General features: G+C 38.0%; 1 protein-coding gene across 10 annotated transcripts in view; it reads right to left on the bottom strand.

Moving 5' to 3' along the window:
• Nucleotides 1-19327, bottom strand: part of ACTN2 (actinin alpha 2) — an 83841-nt gene that overhangs the window by 8643 nt on the left and 55871 nt on the right. For all 10 annotated transcript variants that reach the window (XM_083828130.1, XM_083828125.1, XM_083828131.1 and 7 more), the window contains 10 exons: nt 18284-18376; nt 16899-17129; nt 15671-15818; nt 13483-13633; nt 7799-7907; nt 6851-6991; nt 6293-6475; nt 4386-4520; nt 3752-3931; nt 2653-2799 (listed from right to left, as the gene is read on the bottom strand). In XM_083828130.1, the coding sequence (XP_083684256.1) occupies nt 2653-2799; nt 3752-3931; nt 4386-4520; nt 6293-6475; nt 6851-6991; nt 7799-7907; nt 13483-13633; nt 15671-15818; nt 16899-17129; nt 18284-18376 (1518 nt within the window). The remainder of the gene's footprint in view (nt 1-2652; nt 2800-3751; nt 3932-4385; nt 4521-6292; nt 6476-6850; nt 6992-7798; nt 7908-13482; nt 13634-15670; nt 15819-16898; nt 17130-18283; nt 18377-19327) is intronic.

Here is a 19327-nt window from a genome sequence, read left to right as displayed (position 1 = left end):
CAACAGAATTATTACATATATTGCTAAATGATTTTTCCTTCTTACATGAAGAAGTCAGTACTTTCGTGTTAGTGCCTATGTTCAGATGATCCAGTTTCCTCTTCATTTCTATTTAAGATAATCAAGACCATAAAATAATACATTACTGCCCTCTCTATCTAAATTCCAAATTTAGAGTCTTCATTATTTAGTGTAGCCAGAAGTATCCCTGAAGTACCCTGGGCTGTCTTTGTTCACTGATGCTAAGTATTCAAGTGTGCAAGGACAGGGAAGATATAAAAATGAAAAACAAGCCTGCCTCTCTCAAACATTTTTGTTCAATGTCTCCTTCTAGTCTGTGTAGATCAAGTCGCATCTGCCCTTTAAATTACAGGGCAATTTAATCAGTATAAGCTTCTCTTTTATCAGTGTTTCTGCTATCTGTCCCCTGCAGAAAGCCTGGCTTGAGGGCTGAGTGGTTTTAGATCTTACCTTTCTCCTTTCTTAAACTTGCATTATGCTTCTAAGAATGTAATTGCTGTACTGTGACTATACTGAAGTCCTCCTAGACTGATTTCCCATCTCTGATGGAAGGAGTGTGCTAAAGGGGGTATTCACAAAATTGTTTTTCTCTTAATGTGATCCTTCCAGGCCTATTTTTAAGGCCTTTGAATTATATCTGATATGGAGACAGGTAGGGTGTGCAGCTAAACTTGCAGTCCAGGCCCAGGATGTTGAGGCCCTAGAAGCTACTGGAGAATCCATCTCCTTGCACTTCTGACTCAGCTGCTCAGGCTTCCTGCAACAGAAGCAAGGGCAGAAGGAGCACTGCATGAAGCTATGTCTCATTATAACCTGGAGAAGTGGAGAGATGGGGGTAGGCAATGATCTAGGAGCTGAGAAGCCCTTCTGTGTTGTACGTTATTGTCAAGGGCCATCTCCAGCTTGCCTGTGGCTACGTGACACATAGGACCTTCCTATGTCCTTGCTCTATTGAACCCTTTGGTATCTCAAAGTCCTTCTATTTCTGCAAAGCCTGAAGATCCCTAACACTAGGGCTGGTTGCTGTAGGAATTAGCTTCTTCCTTCAAGACCTTCTGAGGCACCAAGAGATGCTAAGAGTGGCTCCTCATTGACTGAACCAGCCTTGCTGCCAGCATGGCAGACAACTTACCTATGAACTACAAAGATACAAGGATGCTACAAATGGCTATCCAGTGTAACATATACTAGGATTCAGTCACCTCACTTCCTTATCTTTAGGAAGCTGTCATATCTTAAATACTCTGAAATACCGCCATGTAATTTATCCAAGCCTGGATAAATTCGCTTTTAATAGCTCTAATTGCTCAGTCATCTGCTCTTGTGCACTGGGAAAGCCATTTAGTATGCTACTTCCTTCCAACCCAAGAACGTTCTCTCTGCTTCTGTAGTGGTATCTTCTGCTTCCTCAGTAAATACAAAAAGAAATTATGCTGCAGTAGAATAACATTATATGGAAAGTAATATTTTCCATAAAATCTCTTCCTGATTCCTGTGCAGCCTTTTCTATACTTGTGTGTTCCTTCAAAAAGCAGAGGCTTGAGAATTCTGCTTTTCATCCTAAACAGTTAAGTATATTCTAAAGAATACTTAGCAAACTATAACTGTCAGCATCCAATACACATCAAGTATAATTCCAGGTATGGGTAATCATTCTGGATAGAGCTGGACAAACAAGAGGTTAATGAAAATAAAGTAGCACTTTGCTAGAGCCTGAAATAATTTGAAAGATCTGACACATATGATAACAGAATATAAGTTAGGGTATAAGCAGAGTCTGATAACTACAGGGATCTATACTGACATGAAGACAACAGCCTAGTCCTGCTCTGCAGTAATCTTTTTTTTTCAGAATTTGAAATGTGAATTCAGTTTTGAAGGTGGGTTCCTGTGAGTACAGAGCCAGCAGAGCTAATTCATGTACAGATGGTTCTCCAACCAGGAATGTGAGAACCCTGTCTGCATGTATATTGCTACTGTTTCTATAAGTAGTTCTTTTTAATCCTCTATCCATGAGTACTACATAAATCATGGAAGAAGCTAAATTTCTTCACAGAAGTGTTTTAATTCCTACTTTCTTATTCATCCCTGATTAAATAAATGAAATGCACAGCCTCTTACTTCCCACTTATAGCCAGGAAAATAAAGGGTTTTCTTTGACTGCTATCAGTGCCCTAACTGTATTCCCCACAAATATACTTCTACGGTGACAAATTGCAATTCAAAGAAAAAAAATACTGTAATCAAGATTACAGCTAAATTTAATGAGGTGGAAGCCATTGGCAAGTGCATAGAACGTGCTGCACTGCCTTAAAATAAAAGGGCACATTATTTTCCACAACAGTGCATCCAGTCTTGCCTGTTATTTGAACAGATATTCAACAATACTACCAGAACTATAATTTTGCATTACATTTAAAGAGTATAAATCAATCTTTAAAGTGTCTGTACAATGCTATAATTTCATAAGACCGTAAATTATTTGTTAACTGATCTTCACTGCTGTTTAAAAAAAAAAAAAAACTTTTACTGCGTTTGCAGATTTTTAAGAGGCTTACATATGGAATGGAAAGAAACTTGCTTTTGAGAACAATGACTATTGCTAAATGAGAAAAAGCAGGAGTACTGTACCCTGTCAAAATGATTGAATGATGCTCTGAAGTCATTCATTTGTTCTTGGGTGATACCCTTGGCATCTCTTGTGAGGATCTGAGTCTCAACCTCATTGATAGTTCGAGCAATGGTGGTAAGTAGGAGCTCCCATCCAACACGGATGTGCTACAATAGAGAAAATACTGGTTTATTAAAGAATAAAATATATTTTTCTAAAGCTATGAAAAGTACAGTAAGCAAAACAAAACAAAACAAACAGCTCTAAATATTTCTGTGATACCTTTTCCATACCACTAACTGTACATTACGACCAAGGACCATTAAAAATAAAAATGGCCTTCAGGAAAATATGTAACTGGTTTCTAAATGGGTACTTCTTTACTAAAAGTGAGTTTATTCTGGACCACAAGACTTGGACTTACACTGTTACTTTCCATAACCTGAGTTAGTCAGAGGTAGGTATTCAGACAACACTGTTTCCAGTATTACCGGTTTCAGCTATATTACTACATTCTGTAAATTAGTAAACTCACAGGTCACTTTACAAATATGAAAAGTTTTCTTTAAAACTGAGGAGTCTCTCGTGCGTTCAACAGTTGTCATCCTACACATTATCAGCATTGGGACCTTCACTGATAATCTGTAAATTCTCAAACCCTTTATGAGTTTGTCATACAGAAGAAACATTGTTTTATCATAGAAAAACAAAACATAACAAAAACAACAACAACAACAAAACTTCTGGTGTTTATCTGAAGAAAAACAAGACAAGTCATGATGAGCTAAATTTTCATTTTTAACTTTTTGCTTACATTAACTTAGAAGAGAAATCAAGCCAATAAGTCTCTATGTTCCACCTTTCTTAGACCTAGGAAGGGCTCTTGAAAATATCTTATGCCTCAGTCATGGAAACAGCTGTCACTCAGCACTAGGTCATTCTCAGCAGTGTATGAGCAAGTGACAAAAAAACAGTGTTTTTTAAAATAAGTCTTATAAGATCATCAGAAAGTCTGCCAAATTTCATCTTCCATTGTAGTCTCTTCAAATCAGGGAAGGTCGTTATAAGATAGAAGAGGCAGAAACAAACTAACAAGTACAAAATGGAGTAAATGCCTACCTCCATAGTATAGTTGGTGTGCTTATTGTCAAACACCAAGGCTTCTTGTATAAGCTGATGATCTCCTTCCAGTTTGTCAATGTTGTGTTTATAGTTAATGATATTTTGCTCATATTGCTTCAGCTGATTCATCTGGTCCTCCAAAGGCCCTGTCATTTCAATAGAGCTGCGGGCAATTTCCTGTTGAAAGAGAGACACCCCCCCACACCCCACAAAATATAAGTTTCAGATTTTCTGATTTGACTCACATTCACATAAGTATGTAATATTATCAGACTAAGAAGCAATAGTAATAAAACCTTCATACAGAGATGATAAACTTTACTTTTTCTTCTGAAATGTGATACATTTATTTCTGAAATCAGTACTGAAGTTCCAGTGATCCCAGTATCTTTCTTTTAAGAGCAGAAGCAAAATAGTTGATAAGTGATAAATTTTTCAAAGCTACATGTCCTGCTAACCATCAGGATACCACTTGTACAACCTTACAGTTTTAAAAATCATCTTAACAGGTGCTAAATTCTTCATGCTGGTAAACTGTCATGGATATGGCTGATGTCCTGTGCATACAACAAAGATAATAAATGATAAAACACTTTATTCATCAGCTTTTGCATGAGCATCTGACGCTCACCTCCATCTTGGTCTGGATCCATGGCCCAATGACATTGGCCTGAGCAGCAAACTGGCGACGCAGGCGCTCGTTGGCATGCTGGCGGGCTAGTTCCTCCTGCAAGGATTGATCCCTCTGAGGCACCAGCTGCTTCACCTGTTACAATGGGAAAGCACTAAGTGTGAGTAGGCATGATTTGAATCCTTTTAAAACAAATCGAACAAACAAGCCCACAGTTATTAATTTTTCTCATTGGTCTGAAGGTTGATATCAGGACAAGCCAGAAAAAATATTACTGTTCTATTTACCAATTTTGTGCTAACATAAGAAATTGCTACTATGGTCTTGGGCAGCCTGACCAGAGAGACTAGCATGTAGAGAGAAGAAATTCTCACCTCTGACTGGATTCAAGTTCAAGGTGATCATTCAATTTGAACTGTCACTAGAGCAGTTATTTTGATTTTCTCTGGAAACAGAGGTAATATTCAATTTCTAAGTAATAGCTCTAAGAATGATCAGTGAAAAATATTTCATTCAAGCAGAGCCATTAGGATAGGTTAACACAACACATGCTCTGTCCCTCATGGATACCTGAAGGTATCTAATACACTGCAAATTTTTTTTGGCTTATCCTGGATTTCCCTGGGACATTCTGAATTTAGTCAATATCGCTGTTTTTTATAACCCACTGAGACTGTGTCCTTGTCCATGTAAGCTTACGTAATTGGTAAAGTCATATATTCTAAACATTCCTTCACCTTCAGCATATTATTTGTCTTCATTCCAAAGAAAATAAAGCTTAAGTGATTGCTCTAAGAGCCTCTCTTTAATCCCTCTCTAGTATTTTTAAGATAATAGCCAGTTTCAATCTAACTGGACAGAGCATGGTCCCAAAGATGCTAGATTTTTACAACTTTTGTGAGAAGCAGGAGCTGAGTAGAAAAGACACACAAACTACTGCTTATACTAAGAAAAAGAATGCAATCATATTCTGTTCTGGAGGGCACCCACTGGCCTACCCACCCACTAGCCAGCCACCAGCTCTGTACAAGCCACATGTGCTTTTCTTGCCTCACCAAGAAGCCAAAATAAGTCATAGGTAATACTGAGTGAACGGAGCAGGGAATATTGTGAAGTGAGCCTACCAAACATGAGAGAGCATAAGATACTGTAGAAAGTTCCAAAGAATTTTAGAGTGGAGTAGTAATGGAAATTAAAAGGGTATAGTAAAGGGACATAGAGAATATGAATAGTCACAAGGCAGTAGGAAAATCTAAGTGGCACTGGAGTAGGAGTGAGGTATAGGATAGAATTTATAGAAAGATAGCTTCATTAACATTACTGATCACAGAGAAAATAGTTTATTTAAATGCAGATCCAGTCTGTGACAATTTCAAAATGAAACCTCTTAAAGTTCCATTGTTGACTTAGTATAGAATAGAAATGGTCTCCAGAGCTGGGCTCTTGTTCTCAGTGTAACTATATGCCCATATGATTGAAGAAAAGAACTGTAATTCTGTGTCATAATTAATACGAAATCAGTGAAATATTTTGAAATATTTTATATTATGAAAGCTAACATAACCCTCTACTACTTCCATCTCAACATCAGCTTTTCAAATGATCTATTCATTTTACTGTATCTAATAGATGCAAATTGTGTTTAATTGCATTTAATATGCTTCTAGTGTATTAGATAACTGAATTTTATGCTACCACCTCTTTCTGCTCTCCATATTATTAAATATATTTATGAAGAAATTTTTAATTTGTGCCAGTTCCACCAGTTTTTAACCAGTGATTGGCTCATTCTGGCATCTGATGAGCTAGAAAAAAAATACAGATTTATTAAGTCCTCTGAATATTCTCAGTATTCATAAACCAAAATACTATGTTACAACGTCCTTTATGCATTTAGCATACATTACCTTTTCCCACTTGGTACGAATCTCTTCCACAGTAACAGTGCTGTAAGGATTGCTTGCGCTTATTCTCATGCTGTAACTCTGAATAACTTTTTCAACTTCATTCTGGATTGACAGTATGGCCTGTCTTTCACCATCTGCCTCTGGCAAAGTAGCTTTAAATTGATCATGTGCAGAGATTAAACTCTAAAATCAGAAACAGAGAGGGAGAGCATGAAAACGGTAATGTTTCTTCCAAGATCAGGAGGATCAGTTGTAAACAAGCACATCTCTTCTCTTTGACTCCCAAACACCCTGTCTGCATGTATCTGTAGATATATGAAATAATACATGTAGATACATTCATGAAAAAGCCTTCATTGACTTTATCAAGACTATTGTTTCTTTCATGATCTCTACAGTACTTTCATACCAATCAAGAAAGAACTTATAGTAGAGCAGATGTCGCCCATCACAAAGAAAATGTCCAGACAGAATATTTTTGTTCTACTCTCCAAGAAAGAAAAGCTTCCTTTCTTATCTTCCCTATGACTGTAAGCCACAAACTAGACAATCTTTTACCTGTATTTCCTCTATGCTATGAACAATAAACATGTCCTGTAGGTCTTCCATAGCACCTTCCATCCAGTTGTTGAAAGGAGCAGCTCTTTTGGCAAATTCCAGGTGAAGCTGATCAATTGTTTCAAGCAATTTCTCCGTCCTCTGTATAGGTTGGGAAAGATACATTCCTTTGTTACTAGGGCCAAGACCTAACACACACACACACTAAGTCATGTCCCATCTTTTCAAAAGCAATTGATTATATTGTTGACTGATTTCACCACCTATTTGAAAGTAATAGAACTAATTACATTAAGGATACTTTCATATCAAACATTAAAAAGGGATGTATGCCTTTCAAGAGTAACATTAGATGACTTGTTTTTTCCCACCCCTACTATTTTAAGTGTTTTGTTATTGGACTCTATCTGCAAATCAATTAAAATCTGCTAATCTTGCTTTAGTAATTTCTTGTAAATACAGAAAGGAAGAGTTAGACATAGGTTTTCCACCCTTCCATGCATATGTGTGACTTCCCCTTTTCTTAAGCAAAAAAGTTTTGGAAATATATCTCAGTGCTTTCAAATACCCACTACCAAAAAACTCACTGAGTGCTGACCACTATCTTGTATCTCACCTGATGAAGCTCTGACAAGCACGAAAAGCTAAGTGCCTAATGTGTTTTGTTATCCTTGCTGGACATCAAATTCCCAGAGTGGTACTATAAACCACATGCCATTTGTTGCTGCTTTAGAACTGTCCTTGTCAGCTAAGCACTGTCAATATGGTCTGAGCATTTCAAATCTATTTGCAAATGAAACCACAGCAAATTGAAATGGAGATCTGATGAAAGGGTTTACTGCTGTTTGGATTACAAAGTAGATGCTCAATGGTACTGAGTCCAGGTCACAAACAAATGGTTCCTTGCCCCACTCCCTCAGCTGAACTCCTAATTGCTATATGGTTTACCTCCAGTGCCTCTCTCCGTTTCTGAGTAAGTGTTCCCAAGCTGTCCCATTGGTCACATATCTTTTGGCATCGATCATTGACACTTGCAGCATCATGGTAGTCCAGTTCACTAAGAAAGAGCAAAGACAAAAGTCTGTGCAACTTTCTGAGAGACAGAAGCAGTTGCAATGTGCAGTCTTCCACTGGCCCTCAGTAATTTAATCCCCTTTTTTTGCAATATTTCTCCTCCGGGAAAGCAATTGATGCGGTATAGACAAGTGTGATCTAGACATTCAGCATTTCAAGAAGCACAGCACAGAAACAGGATTGACTTCCTTTGCTGTGAGAAAAATCAAGTATCCATTTGTGATGTCCGGGTATTAAAGACAATTAAGGTTTGTAACGATCATTGTTTCAGCTTTTCTTGTTGCACAAGCACCTTGATCTCCTGAAGACCAGAATGTTTCAGACTGAGGCTTTACCAAGTTCCTGAAGGTTGGTATAGTGTTAAGCTAAATGGCCTGAAATATATTAGTTTCATCTGAAAACCATCCATACTAATACACTGTGAAATTATTTAACTGAGAAACAGACTTCAGGTTGTGTTCAAGGCATAATCCATCTCTAACAGGGGCTACCCAGACCTGGGGCACTGCGAACAGTTCTCTTCCTTCTCTCCAGAAATTCCTCACAGAGTTACGCCCTAGAATTGGATGGTTCAGAGAACAGGAATCTCCAGACCCAGGTGTACCGGCAGTGCAAATCAATTCACCCAAAAGGAATGTAGCAGTTAGCATTGCTTTTTCACTGGTTTAATATGCTTGTATCATCCTGACAGAAAATGAATTACTATACTGCCTGGAGTAACATTTTAAGCTCTGTCCTGAGATTCTGCACCAAGTCTCTTTCAAACTGAGTTTTGGATCTCGATGACAGATAATCCCCTTGGTTCTGCTGCAGCCATAATAAAATACATGTGTTTGGCACTTCGGAAGCTCACTTTTTTCAGCCTATCATCATTCACTGAATTTAGCTCTTGGCTGCTCCTTGAGGACATTTTGCACAGTACTGAGCATTGCAAAGATCATGATTATGTGACAGCATGGCAATATGAAGCTAAGATTTACTCTAAGGCTTGAACAAGACATTAAATGCAGATATAATTTGTTCCCTCCTTTTGAACATCTTTCTCTAGGCAATTGGCAAGAGGAATGTACAGATCACTTCCCTCCAGTAACTTTGGGAACCACAGAGGACAAAATGAGAACAGAGGTAGTTTTCCTCTGTGAAGATACACTGTAGACCAGGGGCAGCACTCATCCTTCCTCCTCTAAGCTCAGTAGGAACAATATGCTTAGGGATAAAGCTGAGAAGTATCTAAACCATTCTGTTTAAGAGAGGCTTCAGATGTGCTGCTATCAGTTGACTGTTGAAACTGAAAAATGGTAAAACAAGTAAAAATAAAATGATATAACAAAAAAAAAAGAAGAACTAAAATTGTAAAGTAAAAGAACTGTTACGTATAAGGAGAAAGCTGCCAGAAAACCATAAAACACAACGACTCCTTAATTTGAAAACTTGATTCTTCCTTTGGAGCAAGCCTTTTTGTTAGCCTTTAAGGGATGCAACAAAAGCCATCTATTTGTTAAGAAATTTTAAGTCAGGTGCACGGAGATTTGGATGAAAAAGGCTAAGACATATTTTATTGCTAAGACCTTTTGGCTGGACCTAATTTTTTTGCATTACAGAATATTGAGACTATTAGATGATGTTCCTGTGTGAGCTGTGAGGTCACTGGTAGCACACTAAGTGGATGGGATGTGGAGATTTGTATTCTGGTCTCTTCTGGCATACTTAACCTAATATACCAGAAAACGGACAGGATGTTTTTCTTGATACTCCCAGTCACATTACTGAGAGTACTGCAAGTTTTATTTTTGCTTCAATGGATAACTTAACTCCTTTTGTCGATTAGGATAAGGGCAGGTGTCCTTCCATGCAAGTGAGGGACTGATTGTACCAGCTCTGTTCAAAGTCCTGGAAGGTAATGTGCAACGTTCCTCCACCAGCTCTGCCAGGGAGGTTCAGTCATTCCCCATAAGATTTCTGCTATCCTATTTCTTCCTGGGATATGTGCTGTGGACAAATAGGTAGGAGAATAACATTATCAAAACAACTTTTAAAAAGGGCACCAGTGGGTAAAAAAAACCATAAGCTACATAATGCCACTGAGCGGCATTAATCAGTTTAGCTCCACTGCCTTTCTGGGCATGCTGTAGTTTACTTCCAATAAGTGTATTATTATATGCATCAAAAAACACTGTTCTGTTTGATGCAGGAGCAGAGGAAGAAATAACTTGTAGAAGATTGTTTACATGGAAATATGACACAGGTTACCATTTCTTGTCATATTAATTTTTGTGTCTCAACGTCGAAGCTATGAAGAGACTGGATTTCAAATTCTGTAAAAAGAAGTTTTGCTTATCAAGCATAAACAAAGCACTGCTGCACGTGTTACAGAGCTGCTGAGAAAACAGTCTTTTCTGTTTGTTTGGCCATTTGAAATCTACAGTCTTTGGAATTTAAAAATCCTGAAGCTGTTCTTATTTAACTTACACATAATTCAGTCTTATATTTAAAGAATTAAAAATTTAGTCAGATTTCGTCCTGATCCAGAGAAGCATTTAAGTATGAGCTCACTTTAGGAATAGTGATAGTGTCACAAAAATAACCTGCTGAGCAACACGCTTTAGCACTGCTTTAGAACCAGGCTCATGTTAATCATGCACGTAAGCATAATTTGAGCCCAGGTTTCCAGAAGCAAAAAGACACTCCAAATCAGTATGCACTACAGACAGTGGTCTTCTTGGCTGAAAATAAGTGGCTATACTAGAAGTCCTGGATATGCAAGAAACTACATTCCAAAAATTTTATCTTGATGATTGAAAATGTTGAAATGAGCACACAAGACCATAAGTGAATTCAGCACTTCATATTATAGCTTACTCCAGTTCTATTTAGCATTCGCTATGTCATAAATGGGAAATCCCATTTTAGAAATCCCTGACTCTTTTTCCAGTTTCGTATTTAGTGCCAACCAAGTCTCGTCATGCTTCACTGCCAGGGATTTCCACATCTATACAGTCTGGAATACAACAGTCCTGCAGCAGCTTCCTGACTGCAATCTCCTGCTTGTACACACACAAATGCTTTATCACACCAATCAACAATCTTTTAGCAACTTTAGCTCATGGTGGACTTTGTTGCTGCCACAGAAAATACCGGACAGGAAACTGTAACTGGTACAGTTCAAGGTCACACAGCAATTGTTCTACTTGGAAATAGCAATGTTAGGCAGCCAAGAGATGTCTAAAACAAAACATGGAGGTGTATTGACTTGGAATTTAGACACGGATGATGAGGATTTCTCATCAGTGGATCCAGTGAACAACAAAAAAAAAAGATAAATACCACATTGACTTCAATAAGCTTTGGATCATGAGCCAATGAATTTTTCTTAGCATTCAAGCACTGCTTAATCTTTCAATGAAAAAATATGACTGGAGAAAGAAATAAGTGTTTTGCTCCTTCATTTCAATGTCTGTCTGAAGAACGACAGATAAATACTTAAAATCAACATTTAAACAGAAGCTTCCCATTTGCTTGCAGCTAATAATAAAATGTGACATTCATAACCTTTCATGCACTGCTCTCCAGGGGCACTAAGACTTACTGAGCTACTGAGTTTCGGTGAAAAACCAGGCACTGATAGCCCCATTGTACAGATAATAGGAGAATTCGAAGTAGACAATCTCTAAAAGCAGTGGATTTTCAGCACCTTTGCAGCCCAGGCCACAAATATCTTGTTTAACTTCACACAGCAAATTACTGAAACAACTGAGAAGAGACAACCCTAAAATAGACAGGATACAGTGTTCACTGGCCTCAACAGAGGTAAAGGACACAGGGTTCAAAATGCTAGTAAGCAGATGCTGTGCTATGTATACTACATTCCCAAGGTTTCTTATCACTTGCAAAGTTGATGCTGAATTAACAATGATTAGGCACTTCTCCAGTGCAGAAGGACATTACATTCTGTAGTATAGAAAGAAGAAATAACTACAACAGAGATCAGGGCGTGTCAGAAGGTGTTTCATAAACTGACATACTCAGTGAAATCAGCATCCTCTGCGTTTTTCAGACTTCTTTCATACCAACTAAAAGACAGCATTTCCTCTACCCCCGTACTTACTCTTCCTCCCTTAAACAATCTTGAAAAATAGCTTTTTTTCTTTAAATCCATTTTAATTATACAGTTAGTGAAAGTGCTGCTGCTACCAGGTATGAACTACATTTTTAGATAGCACTTTGATTTTTTAATTGTTAATGAATGTGGAGCTGTTTATGAGTTATGGTCCTTTACAAAGTAAAAAGAGGACATGTTTTTAACACTTGCTTTTTGAGTAGTAGCTGTTTTGCCTGTTCAAGAAGTCGAGAAACTGAAACTTGGAGGCTTGAAGCCAAGAGCAGGAATTTGGGAATTTTTATGCTGGCTCCTCTTTCAACAGCTAACACACATTTGTTCCTGTTGGCTTTGCAGATTTATACTGTGGGTGAGCAATGAATTTAATTATGTGCCAAACGCTGAGATCAGGAGTAGTGCCACTGTTTTACAGTACAAAACCACTGCAATTAACTGCGTAAGATTATAAAAATCAAATGTACACATGTTGGTGTATACACCAAAATGACTTTACCAGAACAGGGACGTCTGTATATAACACTACAGTACTGTCAGTATGGGCAGATCTTTGCTGACAAAACTGCTTCACTTAGGTGAATTAACAGCCTTCCCACAAAGAAAAGCAAACTCTGCCAGTAAAGATGGAGTCTAGCCAGAGTAACTACACCAACACTCAAGACTTCTGCTGCCATAAGGGTGTCTGTCAGGCAGGGGCTGACAGGCAGGTGTCTGTCAGGCAGGCCCCTGACCTACCTAGCTGAAGTCAACAATACAGACATAATTAAATGTGTTGTTCTCAGCTTTATGTTTTCTTGGGGCATAGTATACTGAGTGCGCAAGTATTGGTCCTGTAGCTAAGCTGCTGGAACTGTGGGTGAAAACTGCACTTGTACAGAAGAGGTTGTGTGCTTGGTTGCTTGTATGACCCTGGAGCATACTAGACACAATGAATCTTCAGAAAACTCAGTGCATGACCCACTACTGCTATAGAAAAGATAATTTAGGAATGTGAAGCCTTTTTAAAGGACCAATATACCTGTGGGAAAATATCAGATCTCAAAGTGAAGATGCCTGATCTGTAATTTAGGTAAAATGAAATTATTTTCTAAGCTAAAAAACTCATAACCAGTACCTCTCAGCAAACCATATGAACTGCAAAATAGACAGCTCCAGCATTCCCATCAACACACAATGGACTCATCAGTAGAGCTAATGCTAAAAAATTACCGTTAAGTCAATTTGAAAATGACCGTTTTCAAATACTTCGGTCAGTTGAATATCTATATTTGGTTGGGGGTAGGGGAGAGAAGAGGAAAAGGTCTCAGGGACCAGCACAGATAATATACTTATGAAGCTATCTCTGGAATTCTTACGTTGGTACCTATGACACTATCAAATTCATTGGAAAGAGTTTATCGCAAAGTTAAATGTCAGCAGCTGCAAGCCTTTAAATGGAACATACTTCAGCTCCTGGGCAATGGCAGCGATCTGTTCCACCCTGTCCTGGTGAGCAGCCAAATCACTCTCAAAAGCTTCATGTTTCCTTAACATGGCACGGACTTCTGTCAGAGAAGCAGATTCATAATCCTTCTGAAGTAAGATCTGCTCTTTGCCTGAAAGAGAAAATTAAAATATTAGTCTTTTTTTTTTTTTTTTAAGAATTTATTGGTTAGAACAATTGCAAATTTAGTCAACTTTTTTCACTGAGGATCATCAAAATCACATGTATAAGATGAAATCCCAGCCCAACACAAATGAGTGGCAACTCTTCAGCAGAATGGTTTTAATTAGGAATTAATATTTTTAAAGATCTCTCACTAATTCCTTGATTCTTGCACAGGATGATTATGCTTATCTGAAATAGTTAGTACTACATTACTCGAGAAACTGGCATAAAATGGTATATTAGCAAAAAAACAGGGCTCTAAACTATTTTGATAAGTCTTTTGAAGTGTGTTACTGACCTACGAGACCAAAAATCACACTGCTATGTTCAGCTTCACTCTTACCAATGAAGTGTTATTCTTTTTTGTGTTCTGCTTTTCAATTCTTTTTTTGTGTTCTGCTTTCAATTCATTATTCATTTCAGCACTTTCCCACCAAATTAAGATTAAGATGTGTGGCTGTCTTTCAAATCAGTTATAGAATTTTAAATGGAAAATGCCAGCCTAGTTACAAAAAGCTAGAAAAAATTAGTTATTCATAGAATCATAGAATCATAGAATATCCTGAGTTGGAAGGGACCCGTAAGGATCATCAAGTCCAACTCTTGATACCACACAGGTCTACCCAAAAGTTCAGACCATGTGACTAAGTGCACAGTCCAATCTCTTCTTAAATTCAGACAGGCTCGGTGCAGTGACCACTTCCCTGGGGAGCCTGTTCCAGTGTGCAACCACCCTCTCTGTGAAGAACCCTCTCCTGATGTCGAGCCTAAATTTCCCCTGCCTCAGCTTAACCCCGTTCCCGCGGGTCCTGTCACTGGTGTTAATGGAGAAAAGGTCTCCTGCCTCTCGACACCCCCTTACGAGGAAGTTGTAGACTGTGATGAGGTCTCCCCTCAGCCTCCTCTTTATTGTTATTGTTCTTCAGTAGCTCCTGGATTGGACAACTGAATCTATACAGCCTCTACAATTGCAGCTCACCACACAACATTACACAGCTCTGCAGATTCTAGAGTCAGAAGGAGCTACTGTTTCACATGCTATGTACCAGCTTATGTGAAGTTTTCCCTGTATAACAACGATAACATGTCACCATGAGGAGCAGATGATCAGAAAATAGGCTCTCAGGGCTGACAAACACTGTAGTTTCCTTTCTAGTATCTGCTCGGTAGCAGATACTGCTGTGTATGCTCCCAGCAACTGTGTTGTTGGATGGTCTCTGTTTTATTTTCACAGTGTGAAAAGATTCTAGCTGGAAAAAGTCAGAAGCATGGCAGAAGCAGAAAAACTGTTGTCAGGGCAAACAACAGGATGGTAGAGTATATCTACTTGTAATGGTCTTCACAAAACTTTACACCGGTGTTGCAAAATAGATGGTTTTATAGCTGTTACTAACTGCAAGTTAGGCTACCGTTAAAAAACAGAACTATAAACAGGGTATAATCTGGGATATGGAGCAAAGAAAAAATGAGTCCATTATCATGTAGTTCATGTCAGATATTCAAAACCATCATGATGGCCAAATGATAACCAACTCATAACAACTCTCTTAATAATTTCACATTTAACAAGCCATAGATACCAATTTATTTTTGTGTTTAAGCTGGAAAACTGAATTTCTGTCCTCACGTCCTCACTGCACTCCTGACTGGATCACTGGTGCACAAATACATAGGAATGCATTAACAGTCATGGCCTTGATTCAACTCTGGATATTTTTATTAAGTTTGACTGATTACCTTGGTGGAATATAACATGATTTTTATGCTCACATTTCATTAGCAACATGCCTACAAATTAGGACCATGACTGAATGTAACAGAACCTGCAATTTCATCTGTTATTATTTTAGTTTTCTAAACTAAAACTTATAAAAAACTTAAAACATAAAAACTTATGCCAGTTTTTAGCTGGCAAATATCTAGCATTGGCAGTTCAACCTTGAACATTAAAATATTAAAAATGTTAAAAGCCATATCTGCTCACCATATGCCCATTGTTCATGAGTGGAAGCCTTCTGTCTAAATTTCTCAGCCAAGTGTTCAAGTCTTTCCAGTCTTCGTATTTCATTCAGCAGCCACTCTTCATAGCCTTTCTCAGCTTGTTCAAGTCTCTGCCAAGCGCCGGCAATATCCTGTACAGAGAATACACGTGAGAGATGGAATGAAACTATTCTCCATTTTTAAACAAATTTCCAGATTTCTGATTCACAATTTTGCTCCAAAAAGAGAAGTTTCTATGGCCAGATTTTGCCAAATCACAGAATCATAGAAAATATTAGTTGTCAGGCAGCTCTGGAAATCAGGTTTTCCAAACAACTGCTCCTCACAAAGCATCCTGGTCAAATAGGTTCATGGAAGGACCCTCTATACAAATGGCTTTCAAGTATAACTGTTTGTTCAGTGTCTTCACGACACATTGCCTTTACCTCCAATTTTACAAAGTACTTGTTCTTTTTTGAGGTACCTAATCGGTTATCAAAATAAACATGCTTTACTCTCAGAAGCTGACAGTAGCAAAACATTTAGTATCATGAGGATTTGATGCGTATTTTATCTGGAATACAAATTCATTTCACTTTCTATGCTGCACAAAGTTTTGTGAGCTTTCTTAGAAACCCAACGGCACGAGTAGGAAACTGAAGTGACAGGCCTCTTATTTTCTGAGTAAGGGGTGTGGACAATGGCAGTCACCCTTTGCAGGTCATACAACCATCTGTTTATCGAATGTGACCAACCAAAACACAGTGTTAGAACACAGTACATGAACAGGTTTACTGTATTCCACAGGAAAAATTCTGACCCACAGTCAGACTATTCTTGTCTTCACAGACATTACAAAAATATAAAATCAAATTTTAAAAAGTAGGAAAAAAATGAAATGTTTATTGAGCCACGGCTGTTTCTATAAGTCTGGTAAGAAAAATATCTGTGAAACCAGTGTTAGTTTTGTTTAAGTAAACAAACATTCCCAAAGAAAGCTCTGTATTGTTCCTTGTCTCAAGACAATTCAAAGAGTGAGGAGAAGCATGCTTAAGGGAAAGGACGATTTCAGAATGAAAGGGAATGTGTTAAAGAGTGGTTTGATATTGAGAAAGTGCAACAAACCGAAGTTTCTGCGGATGACTTAAAATAGCAATTCAACCTTCATATTGAAATTTTTGTGAGAATATTGATAAAAAGGAGAATGGAATATTAATGCCTCTTTTACTTACTGAAACCATTTTTCCTTCTGATGGCATGAAAGCTGGTCGATTACTGATTCTCAATTTTGTCTGCAGGGTGTTGAAGTTGATCTCCAGTTGACATTTCTCTTGGACTTTGGGAGGTTTGTGTTTGCGGCGGTAGTCCCGGAAATCCTCTAGTTTCTTCTGCATTGCCTGCATTGTTTTTTCTGGGGTCCTGTTTTCCAGCCAAGGAATTGTCCGGCGAATCCATTCTAAAAGCTTTCAAACCAACACAAACAATTGAAATAAAGGTAATGGAAGAGCAACCAAAACAAGATAACATTGAATGCACAAATCCCAATTGTGTTTGCTCCATCTTATTATTATTGGCTTCAGTTGGTATCAGTGCCTTAATGGCAAGTAATCACAAGATTTGCAAAACTGAACAATAATGTGAGATAACTTCTTAAAAACAAAACAAACTCCAAACCTAATTTTCTCAGATATTATAAATATTCCTGGAAATGCCCTTATTTTCACAAAGATGAACATAAATGTAAGATGACTCTAGCTAATTAAGACCCAAGTTACCCAATATCCCTGGCCACTTCCAGAAAGTATTAATTAGTCTTGATGTCTCAAGTAGTCACAGTTGAGAATGGAGATCAGCATGGACACCAGACAAGCAACTCAGGTCATTTAAAAATCTTTACACAGAATTCCGTTAATACCAATCCAGCACTACTGTCTTTGTGTCTATGATCTCAGTATGTTTTGCAGGTTGTGCATTATAAAGACAAAGAGGCTCTCACTTGCACATTAGATATCTGCAGTTCTGACTCAACAAATTCGCCATATACCAAGAAAAGATAAGGAAGACCTGATTCAGAAAGCCTGCAGTATACTTTGTGAAGCAAAGTCATATCACCTATGTTTTGAAAAAACAACAATTTTCTGGTAATAATCAGGAATAATGCAAGCAGTGTGCCCCTTTCTTCATTAATCTGATGCCTGTGTTCACAGGTACTTTGTGAACACCCTGAGACACCCTGTCCAGACACAGTTTTCCGTACACATTCGGCGGGCTTGTTTGGAATAAGAGGATCCTGTGTTTTCTATATGTGGTCAAGGATGAGCTACCCTTGGACATTACAGAGACAGCAAGCCTAGTTCTAAGGCAGACTGATGAAAGTCCTCAGAACACCCCCTAACATTAACAAGACTGAATGACTTGCTAGAGGTTATACAGGAAGTCTGTGGCAAAGGAGTGACCTGAACCTTGCACCTTGGGCAACTGGGCATTGTGCACTACCACTGTGAGATTCATCCTCGTGGTATTTTCACTTCAGTCTTGCAGACAGTGCATGAATCTTACAGCTTTCAGTATTTCACGAACAAAATTATCACCAAGTTACAGACAAAGCTGTCTTTACCTCACTTGCTAGCCTCTCATACTCTTCCATCAACCTCTCATTTTCTTGATTCACAGCAAGCACCTTACAGATCCGGTTTGCTGCAGTCTCAGCCTATAAAACAGAGCAAATAAACAGGATGTACTCATAAACATTCTGAGAAAGGTACAAGTTTGGAGAAAGAAGGAACGCGTCTGCTGCAAATAAAAGTCACGTTTTATAGTTGTTGATTTGTGCTCCTAGGTTACTCAGATACACCTTTACCCTCCTGTTCTCACAGATTCCAATGGCCTCAATGAGGCATAGGTTGGCACAGAAATCACTTTGTCAAACAATTAAACCTTACAAGGGGTAATTTCACAATGCCATTGTAATGGTCTAATAAATCTTTTATTTTCAAAAGCAATTTAGACCATTCTTAAAGTTATCTTATTAGATTAGTTTTTTTAATCACACTAAAAAGGTATTAGGTTTGTTAGCCACACTGTAAAGATACTCAGTGATTCAGGAGTCCTAGACCACTCTGTATCTGCACATCACATGCACATACATTCTTGAAAATATATACAGTTTAACCACTCATAGCAAATCTTTTCTTGGATCCTGCCAAATTTATTTGTGAAGGCACTGTAGCTCTGCATATTTGAAATTGATATTAATAGTTTGACATGATAGATCTATATTTCCCTACAAATGTGAGTCTGAAATACATCCAGTCAACTAAAAACTCATGTTACAAATAGTATTTGGAACTCCCTTCTTTTGCATAAATAGCAAAACTTGCACACCCAGAAGGAAGAGTGCACAACAGCATAGCTGTGTTGTGATAAGGTGTATGGGGCCTACTAGATGGGAAGGAAAATTGAATTCTGAGGATGAAGGAAAAATCAACTACTTTAAGGCATTTTTTCTTCTCCACAAAAGTTGGGTTGTGTCCATTTGGAGGCTAGAAATGTAAGAAGCAAAGCAGTAGAAAGTGCCTTGTTTGTGAGAATACCATCCTGTGTGACAGATCTCCTGCTGATGTTCTTGCCTCTTATACTAATACTTTGATCCACAAATAAT

Source organism: Anser anser, assembly GCF_964211835.1.
Source record: "Anser anser genome assembly, chromosome: 3".
Taxonomy (NCBI): domain Eukaryota; kingdom Metazoa; phylum Chordata; class Aves; order Anseriformes; family Anatidae; genus Anser; species Anser anser.
Note: the sequence above shows the minus strand (reverse complement) of the source record. Positions and strands in the feature narration are given on the sequence as shown.